At 52.0% G+C, this 10,018-nt stretch overlaps 1 protein-coding gene across 1 annotated transcript; it reads left to right on the forward strand.

Moving 5' to 3' along the window:
- The first annotated feature begins 7,121 nt into the window (after positions 1 to 7,121).
- Positions 7,122 to 9,654, forward strand: Derl3 (derlin 3). Its single transcript, XM_021173885.2, has 7 exons — positions 7,122 to 7,243; positions 7,345 to 7,410; positions 7,496 to 7,569; positions 7,693 to 7,786; positions 8,147 to 8,342; positions 8,753 to 8,843; positions 8,961 to 9,654. Exons 1-7 carry the CDS (start codon positions 7,151 to 7,153, stop codon positions 9,031 to 9,033), a joined length of 687 nt encoding a protein of 228 aa, XP_021029544.1. The 5' UTR covers positions 7,122 to 7,150; the 3' UTR covers positions 9,034 to 9,654.
- Positions 9,655 to 10,018: the final 364 nt, after the last annotated feature.

Consider the following 10,018-nt stretch of genomic DNA (forward strand, 5'->3'; position numbering starts at 1 on the left):
TTTTTTTCAAGACAGGGTTTCTCTGTATAGCCCTGGCTGTCCTGGAGCTCACTTTGTACACCAGGCTGGCCTCGAACTCAGAAATCTGCCTACCTCTGCCTCCTGAGCGCTGGGATTAAAGGCGTGCGCCACCACGCCCAGCTTCAGCTTTCTCTCTTATAGAACCCAAGACTTCCAGCCCAGGGATGGCACCACCCACCATGGGCCCTCCCACCCTGATCACTAACTGAGAAAATGCCTTACAGCTGGATCTCATGAAGGCCTTTCCTCAAGGGAGGCTCCTTTCTCTGTGATAACTCCAGCTTGTGTCCAGTTGACACACAGAACTAGCCGGTACAGGGGTCCAAATGCTTGCCTGACATCCTCAGTGAGCAGAGTTGTAGACTTGCCTCTTAGTCCCTCATCTCTGCCTCTGTATTCTGCTGTGGCCTGGAGGAAGTGCAAAATCCCTCCCTACTGTAGCTTTCTCTGTCCCCTCCTTCCCCCAATTCCAACCCAAGGTGAAGAACAGGAGTTCTGGCAACCACACAAGTGGGGACACCTTTAAGCATAGCAGGCCGGCCACAGGGCTAGCTATGGCGATACCAGTGAGGCTCCTTACAGCTCTCAGGTGCGCCTGCCCTATCCTGTCCTCTGTTTGCTCACCTGGAAAATAGAGACACAAAGAAGTGACTGGCCCAGTGCACAGATGTTATGCCCTCAGGTCCCTGTGTGTGCCAGTACCAAGCCTCCTGGGGATACCAAGCCCCGCTGATGCCCTTCTCAGACAGACTTCTTAGACAGACTCAAGTTGTGGGTATTAAACAGCTGATACATATCTCAATCCAGGTTGGAGATGAGGGTGACCAAGGCCTGGGGGCAGCTCCTAACCCAAAGTCAACTTTTCTCTCCTCTCAGGAGCTGGCATGTGTTCACTCGAGTTCTGGATCTTATTTTCAACTTAATGGCTTAAGACAAAAAGAAAAAAATAAATAAACTCAAACTCCTGGATGTTCTTTGATATTTGAGGACTAAACAATGGGGCTGATTGAAATAGGGAGATTTGAAACCAGCATAATTAGGAGGAGAAAATGTGCCCTGGCTGTGGTGGCAAATACCTTAAATCACAGCACTTGGGAGGTAGAGGCAAGTGGCTCTCTCTCCATAAGTTTGAGACTAGCCTGATGTACAGAGTGAGTTCCAGGTTAGCCAGGACTACATAGAGAGACCCAGTCTCTCTCTCTTTTTTTTAAAGGTATATTTATTTATTTTATGCATATGAATAATACTGTAGCTGTCTTTAGACACACCAGAAGGGGGCATCTGATCCCATTACAGATGGTTGTGAGCCATCATGTGGTTGCTGGGAATTGAACTCAGGACCTCTGGAAGAACAGCCAGTGCTCTAAACCGCCGAGCCATCTCTCCAGCCGTCATTTTTCTTTTCTTTTCTTTTTTTGTTTTTTTTCTTTTTCTTTCTTTCTTTCTTTCTTTCTTTCTTTTTTTCTTTCTTTCTTTTTTTTTTTTTTTGTTTGTTTTTTTTTTGTTTTTTCGAGACAGGGTTTCTCTGTGTAGCCCTGGCTGTCCTGGAACTCACTCTGTAGACCAGGCTGGCCNTTTTTTTTTGTTTTTTCGAGACAGGGTTTCTCTGTGTAGCCCTGGCTGTCCTGGAACTCACTCTGTAGACCAGGCTGGCCTCGAACTCAGAAATTCGCCGGCCTCTGCCTCCCGAGTGCTGGGATTAAAGGCATGCGCCACCAACGCCCAGCTTTTTTTGTTGTTGTTGTTTGGTTGGTTGGTTTTTCAAGACAGGGTTTATCTGTATAGCCCTGGCTGTCCTGGAACTCACTTTGTAGACCAGGCTGGCCTCAAACTCAGAAATACACCTGCCTCTGCCTCCTGAGTGCTGAGATTAAAGGCGTGTGGAACCACCGCCCGGTTGAGACCCAGTCTCAAACAAAAGGAAACAAAACTCGAAGAGGGAATGTCCATTGTGGGCTGTTCTAAAAGTACAGCTGAGTTTTACATTTGGAGGGGAAGGTGGAGTGGGGAGGTGAGGGAGGTAAAACCCAGGGATTTGGGACAACAGTTATTGCCTGAGGATCTGAAGGCTGCATTCTTGTATGTGAGTACCTTCTCTCAGCAGATGCCTATTACCTGCCAGGAGGTGTAGGTAGCATATAAATGGGCTGCTTGCCTGTTCTGGTCTCTCTCTCTTTGTTCCCACGTGTTCCTGGCAGTCTCTTTCTTCCTCTTTCTGTCCTTCTCTATCCCCCTTCTCTGCCCTCATAGCTCTGCTCCCATCTGTCTGCCTCTGAGATTTCTCTGCTGCCCCCCACTGCGTCCCAGATTTCCCTTGCCTTTTCCATTCTTTAGCTGGCAGAGAAAACAAATCCAAGTAAGACCCAGAGACTGCATCCCTGGGACCATATGCTCAGGGGTGCCTATGGAGGCATCTTTTTAATCAGGATCCTGTCTTCCCAGTTTGTGTCAAGTTGACATAAAACTAGCAAGCACAAGGGCTTTCCTCCTCATGCCCATCCTACCCAGAGGCCCAGACATTCCTGGAAAGTCTGGAGACAGCAACCAGGCCCAGAGGGAGACTGGCTCTGAGGTCTAGCCCTTACACAGCTAAAAATACCCCATAACCCACAAGGAAGGGCCGACAAGGGGTCTAGCCATTTGTGGGTGGGGCTTCCTAGAGCTGTGATGGAGGCTCCGCTAACCAAGATGGAAGGGGTGGGTCCTGTATACTCAAACCCCAAGAAAAGGGGGCCCTCTGATGAACAGAAGAGACTTCTAGGAGAGGCTACCAAATCCCTGGCTCTTGACAGGACCTGTAAGATGAGTGGCTGTGTGTTTGCATATCTATTTGGGAGGCAGGCAAGGCGGGGGCTAGTTGAACCCAGGAGTTTGAGGGCAGCCCAGGCAAAGAGTGCTTAGTACTGCATGTCTTTAGGCCCCTAGAACTGGGGTTTCTAGAGCTTCCCCCCTCCCCCAACTACAATAGCTCTCTAAGTAGTGAGTTACAAAATGGGCCAGAGGTGTCCACTTTGACCAGTCTAAGAGCAAGACTGAACATGGACTTATGTCTATGGACATAGGCTCTGCTATGCTTCCCACCCAATTTCAGTTCCCCTAACTGCAGACTCTGAGCTCCTTCTGTGGCATTCCTGTTGCTGTTCCCCTGGCAGGTCCATCCCCCCCTCCCTCCCTCCCTCCCTCCCTCCCTCCCTCCCTCCAGACAGACTGCTTATATCATCCCTGGGCCCCAAACTCCCTGGACTGTGCTTCACAGATCCTCAATGCAGGCGCCTGCCTTATCAGCCACAATCTCAGGGGAGACAGACAAGCATCCTTTGCCTCCCCTGTGACAACAGTCCCTCCCACCGCCCCTCCCCTGACCCTGAGGATGGAGTGGCCAGTTACTGCAGAGGGAATTACTCTTCTTTATGCACTGGCATGAAATCTGACCTCCTTCCAGACCTCCCTCCATGGCTCCTTTACTAAATGGAGCTGGCCCTGGCATGGGATGTGGGGTTGGATACCCCACTGCGGCACATCACTGCCTCTGCCTGGGTGGGATCTGCTCTGCCTGGCCTGTGTAGCTTTAGTGCTTTGGACCAACTCCTGCTGTGTAAGGAGTACAGAAGGAGTGTCTTATGCGCCACACCCCCAGGAAGGCTTGTCCACTCCAGTGTTTCCTGTTCTCCATAATCTGCCTGCAGATGGCTCTTGTTCTCGTGGGACCCTCTTGCTCTTAGCATCTACCTGAGACAACCTGAACTAGTTTCTCTCTGGGCCGGATCGATCGTATCCTCTGGGGACCTCAGACCTTAACTCATCTTCCAAACTGGTGTCCAAAGCTGGGTCCTCAGGCTGACTAGGGCATATCTGTTTGGGCATCTTCCTTTTCCTCCTGCCTGGTCATCAGGGGCTTTGCCTAGCTGCATGCCACAGTCCCTTCCCAGCCCTCCCCCACCCCCGGCTGCTCACTGCCTTTCTCTGTCTTGAAATCCTCTCCTGGCTTAGCTCCTGGACCTCCCCCTCCTCTTGGCCTCCTGTTTCTGACTGCCACCCAGACCTGGCTTCTTCTCTGTCATAGGCTGGAAACATCTGGGAGAGGAGGAAGCTGTAGTTGCTAGTCTTTACACACATTGATCGACTGGTCATAAACACTCATATTCTTAGTTTTGGGCGGGGGAGAGCTTTGCCAAATGGCCTTGCCAAATTGTCCCATGGTTAGAGGCCTTGGAGCCCTCAATACGCCGGCATTGCCCTTGCCAACAATACTGATGAACTCAGGACTTCGCTCACCCAGGACTTTTCCACTCCCTATAACCTCTCACAGGCCCAGGCTACAAAAGCCATTGATATACTGACAACTGACCTCTCTCTCCTGATACCACACTCAAGATTTGTCCAAGCAGGTGTCAGGTAGATGCCCACAAATCAATCGAGGCCAGAGTAAAACTGCCTCCTGCCTTCTCTCCAGCGTTCTCCATCTCTGCCACAGGTGACGTCATCCACTCTCTCTGCTGAGACCTCTCAATCACCCTTGACCCCGTCTCTGCCCTGCTCAGTTTATAGGGAATAAGCACTCCACGCCCTGGACCTCCAGGCTCCACCCACCCCAGCCAGGGATTACTTTGCCCATCTTTTGCCCTTAGATACGTTTTAATTTTTATTTTGAGGATTTCATACCCACATGTGTGTTTTTATCAACTCTACCCCCTATTCCTCCCTCCCCTACCAATTCCTTTCACCGATTTTCCTCCTTCATGTGCACTCGCGCTTGTACGCGCGCTCTCTCTCTCTCTCCCTCCTTCTCAACCCACTGAAGAGTCCACTTAGTGTTGCCTGAATGTATATGAGTGTCGGACCCTCTGCTGTACTGTGGGTAGGTTTTTCAGGAGCTGCATCACTGAAGAAAACATAAATCTCTCTCCCCAGCAGTCACCGGTTGCTAATAACATCTCAGACTTGAGTGGGACATCACAAACCCTTCCATCAATATATCCCTGAGTTCCTGTGGGCAGTGGCCTGGTGGCGTCCAGCAGATGATGCTACGCAGTGGTAGACGGCGGCGCCACTACTCTCGGACGTATCTTTTCTTTTCTTTTAACTTTTATTTATTATTTTATAAATAAGTACACTGTAGCTGTTTTCAGACACACCAGAAGAGGGCGTCAGATCTCATTACGGATGGTTGTGAGCCACCATGTGGTTGCTGGGAATTGAACTCAGAACCTCTGGAAGAGCAGCCAGTGCTCTAAACCGCCAAGCCATCTCTCCAGCCCCTCGGACGTTTCTTTTTAAGAAGCAACATGGCCGGGGATGGCCGGGGGTGTAGCTCAATGACAGGCTGTCTGCCTAGCGTGTGCAAGGTTCTGGGTTCCATCACCAGCATCACAGCATATATTAAAATAAAATGATTTAGCTAGGCTTGGCAGCACCTGCCTGCAATCCCAGCACCGTATCAGGCAGGTTTGTGAGTTCAAGGCCATCTCAACAAACAAACAAACAAACAAACAAACATAGCAATAAAATGCACACATCATAAAATCTGTCCCAACCGTATACAAGCATATAGCTTATGGGCTGCTCACATTTTGTGCAACCATCAGCATTCATTCATCCGTACAACTTTCCATTCTCCAGAAGAAAGCTCTGCGCCTATTCAACGGTAACTCCATTTCCCTTCCTAAGTAGGTGGGCTGCATTACTTGTCTAGTTAGTTAGCTAGTTAGTTAGTTTTGTTTGAGACAGGGTTTCTCTGTGTAGCCCTGGCTGTCCTTGAACTCACTTTGTAGACCAAGCTGGCCTCGAACTCAGAAATCCGCCTGCCTCTGCCTCCCAAGTGCTGGGATTTAAAGGTATATGACACCATGCCTGGCAAACGTTTCTCTTTAAGTTCTTCTGGGTAGACTTGCTAAGGGGTACATGGTAATTCTATGTTTTAAGTTTTATTTGAATAAAATGAAATCAGTATTTTAGCTTTCTGAGACAGCGTTTGGTTTTGTATCTCAGGTATCATGATCAGAACTCACTATCCTGCCTCCAATTTCCTTGTCTGATAATTGTATATTTATTTATTTAGAGATGGCATTTCGCTATGTAATCCTTGCTGGCCTGGAACGCTGTTGACGAGACTGGCCTCGGACCCTCAGAGATCTCCCCGCCTCTGCCTTTGGAGTGTTGGGAATGAAGGCGAGCTCCACCACACCCAGCGGTCGTCTTGCTTTCCACATTTGAGCACTGCCTTTACTGTTCCCCATGGAGGCTGAGTCATTTTAAATCCCCACAAAAAACCGCAAGAAAAACGTGTACTTTTTCATAACCTGGACAGTGCACGTTACTGTTTTGTTTGTACAACCTTTTAGTGAGCACAGGGATCTTTTAGAAGTGACAGTTAAATGTCACCTCTTCAAATAGGCTTCCCAGGTCACCCTTCTTACCGTGGAGGTGAGTCTCAGGCATTATTTTCCATCGAGGAGCTGTTCTAGGTTGCGTGGTATCAAACTGTCTGGACCATGATAGTGTCTTTTGTTGGCTACAGGATCCCCAGCATTTATCAGAATGCTCGACACACAGTAGGTCCTTAATAAATGATTGACTAATGGCATTTTTCTCTTTTACCAAGTTTCAAGTCCTTCTCCAGTCTGCCCACTTGCTCCAGCATGGCTCAGAACCCTCAACCCGGTCCTCCCCAAAGCGTACACCCAGGAGGGTCACGACTGGAGCCAACAAGTGATAACTGGATTCTAGAGTTTTACAGAACGTCACCAGGAAGCGGGAGGTTGGCCTGAGGCCTGTTCAGCATCTCGGCCCGCCCCATTTCCCGACTCTTTGTGCCTCTTTTCATAGCCCCGCCCCCGTGGCAATCTCGTGGGTCCTTGCTATTGGTTCTTTTCTAGATGCTGTCAAACGATTGGCCACAACGCCTCCCACGCCTCCATAGCAGCCACAACAACCGCCACGTGCTCTACCGTGGGACTTCCCCATTGGCTAGCCGACTCGATACACCTGGCCGTCCCGCTTCCTCTCCCCATTGGCTTTCTAGTCCCCAGGCTCGGCTCCTAAGACGCTGATTGGCCCCCAGAGAGCGAGGCGGGGCTTGGGGGCGGGTAAAGAGAGCAGGTTTGCCAGCGCGCGCGCTGAGGATTTTTCGATGGCTGGGCAGAGGCTGGCGGCGGGCTTCCTGCAGGTGCCCGCGGTGACACGCGCCTACACCGCGGCCTGCGTCCTCACCACGGCCGCAGTGGTGAGCGGGCCGGGCGGGCGTGGCGGCACCATGGTTACAGTCCCTGGTGGGTTAGGGATGTCGCCTGCTTCCCGGGGCTTACACTGCCTCCTGTCCCACAGCAGCTGGAGCTCCTCAGCCCCTTCCAGCTCTACTTCAACCCGCACCTGGTGTTCCGGAAGTTCCAGGTGAGGCGGCCTTGACTCAGGGGCCTGGCAGCCAGGTCCCTGCCCTCCATCCCTGCGCCTCACCGCCACCCCCACCTCTTTGCAGGTCTGGAGACTCATCACCACCTTCCTCTTCTTCGGGCCCCTGGGATTCGGCTTCTTTTTCAACATGCTCTTCGTGTATCCTGGGCCACCTTGGCGGGGGCTGGGGGTGGAGTGAGCCCGGGATGGGGGTTATGCTGGGCTAGTAACGGGGGAAACTGAGGCCCAGTCGACGTGGCACTTCCTATGCCAGTGTTGCAGGTTCCGCTACTGCCGCATGCTGGAGGAGGGTTCTTTCCGTGGCCGCAAGGCTGACTTCGTTTTCATGTTTCTCTTCGGTGGTGTTCTTATGACTGTATCCTTCTGTATGTTCTGTATTATTGGACCTTCTTATCTGTCGTGACCCAGACTAGGAGGGACAGGCATTCAGAGCCTGGCAGCCATGTAGCTTAAGTGCCCCAGCTAGTTCTTCAGTGTCCCTGAACAGCACAACAGGGAGATATAGGGTAGTCTGGGAGACTACCGAGGCTCTGAAACATGGATGCAAGAGCCAGAAGGAGCAGGCACGGGAATTGATGGGGCCTGGGTACCTGGAAATCACAGAAAGGGGTTCTCAAGTCTCTGGAATACACCAGGGATATGAGGGAACCCGTGGAAAGGGTCAGAGGCACTGTGGGCCGCAGACTGCTCCAGGGAGCCTTGACTCTTGGTCCAGCTGCTGGGATTCCTGGGCAGCCTGTTTTTCCTGGGACAGGCCCTCATGGCCATGCTGGTCTATGTATGGAGCCGTCGCAGCCCTCACGTGAGGGTCAACTTCTTCGGCTTACTCAACTTCCAGGCACCATTCCTGCCCTGGGCCCTCATGGGCTTCTCGCTGCTGCTGGGCAACTCGGTTGTCACAGACCTGCTAGGTGAGCCTGCCCACCGTTGCCACTCACCCCCAGGCCTGCTGCTCCCTAACAGCTGCTCCCGTTAGGGAGCGCAGCTCATACATCCCTTCCCCTGCTCCTCCCAACCCCCTCATCTTCTCCTAACTTCTTGTCTGTTATTAATGCCCCTCAAGCAATCCAGCTGGCCCACAGGATTTGCATCTGCAGCTGACCTTCTGAACTGAGCTGGTCTGCCTGGGGGTGGTTACAGTTTCTGCTTCCTGGCTCCTACTCCCCCAGTGTTCTCAAGCTCCTAGTTCCTCCCCTTGTCCAATTGTGGGCCCCTTTAAGCCTGTCTTTCAAGGCCAGTTCTGATCTTATTCTGCCAGATAGCAGGGTACTTGTGCTCTGGAACCTGGGGTTATTTCTCGCGGCCTTTGGCTCTCTCACAGGGATCCTTGTGGGCCACATCTACTACTTCCTAGAAGACGTCTTTCCTAACCAGCCTGGAGGCAAGAGACTGCTGCTGACCCCCAGCGTGTTGTGAGTGTTGGACATCGGTTCCCCCGTGGCCCCTTCCGTGCCAATCTACCTACTCCACAGGGAGGGGGATGACTTGTGTTTGCTGCAGTACTCAGTGTAACTGTCCCCTCCCCACAGGAAGCTGCTACTAGATGACCCTCAGGAAGACCCCAATTACCTGCCCCTTCCCGAAGAGCAGCCAGAGCCCTAACTGCAGCTCCTGGAGCAGGAAGCCCACTCTGACAGCACTCTATTCTTCCCTCCACCTCAGCTCCAGCTGAGCAGCCCACCTCGGCCAGCAACACCCTCCACTTCCCTGTACCATCTCTGCTCAGCGGTAATGACAGGACACAGGGCCCAGAGAGGTCCCAGACTGCCTGCAGATGCCGAGCAGAGTTCTGAACTAGGTACCCACAGGCCTCACCTTCACGCTGCCCGTGCCTCCATGGAGACCTCAGCCCAGTCAACAGGAATCCCACCCGTGGTGCCTGTGGGCTGATGCCACCCCCTAGCCTGTCTTCATTTAAAGCAAGAAAGTCTTCACCTTCTCCAGCTGGTGACACACAGGTCCCATGGTCTCAGGTGTAGAGGAAGCCTGACCCTCTGCCATGCTAGTGAGCCCAGGGCCTTGAGGGCTATTTAAGCAGCAACTGTGTACAGCGGAGGTAGATCTGGGACATTCCTTCCATTTGTCTTGCAGCAGAAGGCCTGCGCAGGCCTTCCTACCTAGCTTTCCTTATTGCTCTACATGTGCCCCATGGGGCTCACTCAGTACGGGATTTCCCCAAATCTGGCCTGTTATTTCTATGGCATCAAAAATGTTTTCTACTGAGTGTGACTCAATATGGTAGTGAAACTTGGTGGGCCACTGCTGTGGAGAGGAGGGTTTTAAGACTGGTAGATCCTGAGGGGTAGATGGGGTGGAGGAGAGTGCTCCCTAGTGGACCCACTGAGTAAGGGTAGCAGAGTGGAGCTGGGGTGCCAAGCAGGTGCAGACCCATGTCTATTCTACACCACAAACCACGGACAAAGGAATGAGCTCACCCTAAGCACAGCTTGGGGGATTGGGGGAGAGGTTCTACCTCCTCTCTACACACTGCTAACTCAAAAGGATGGCACATGGCAGGCGTGCTATTTCCATTCCCCACAACAGTCTGGGGAAGGAGAAGTTGGCCCAGCCACAGTTGAGATGGACT

This window comes from Mus caroli, chromosome 10, assembly GCF_900094665.2.
Source record: "Mus caroli chromosome 10, CAROLI_EIJ_v1.1, whole genome shotgun sequence".
Lineage (NCBI taxonomy): Eukaryota > Metazoa > Chordata > Mammalia > Rodentia > Muridae > Mus > Mus caroli.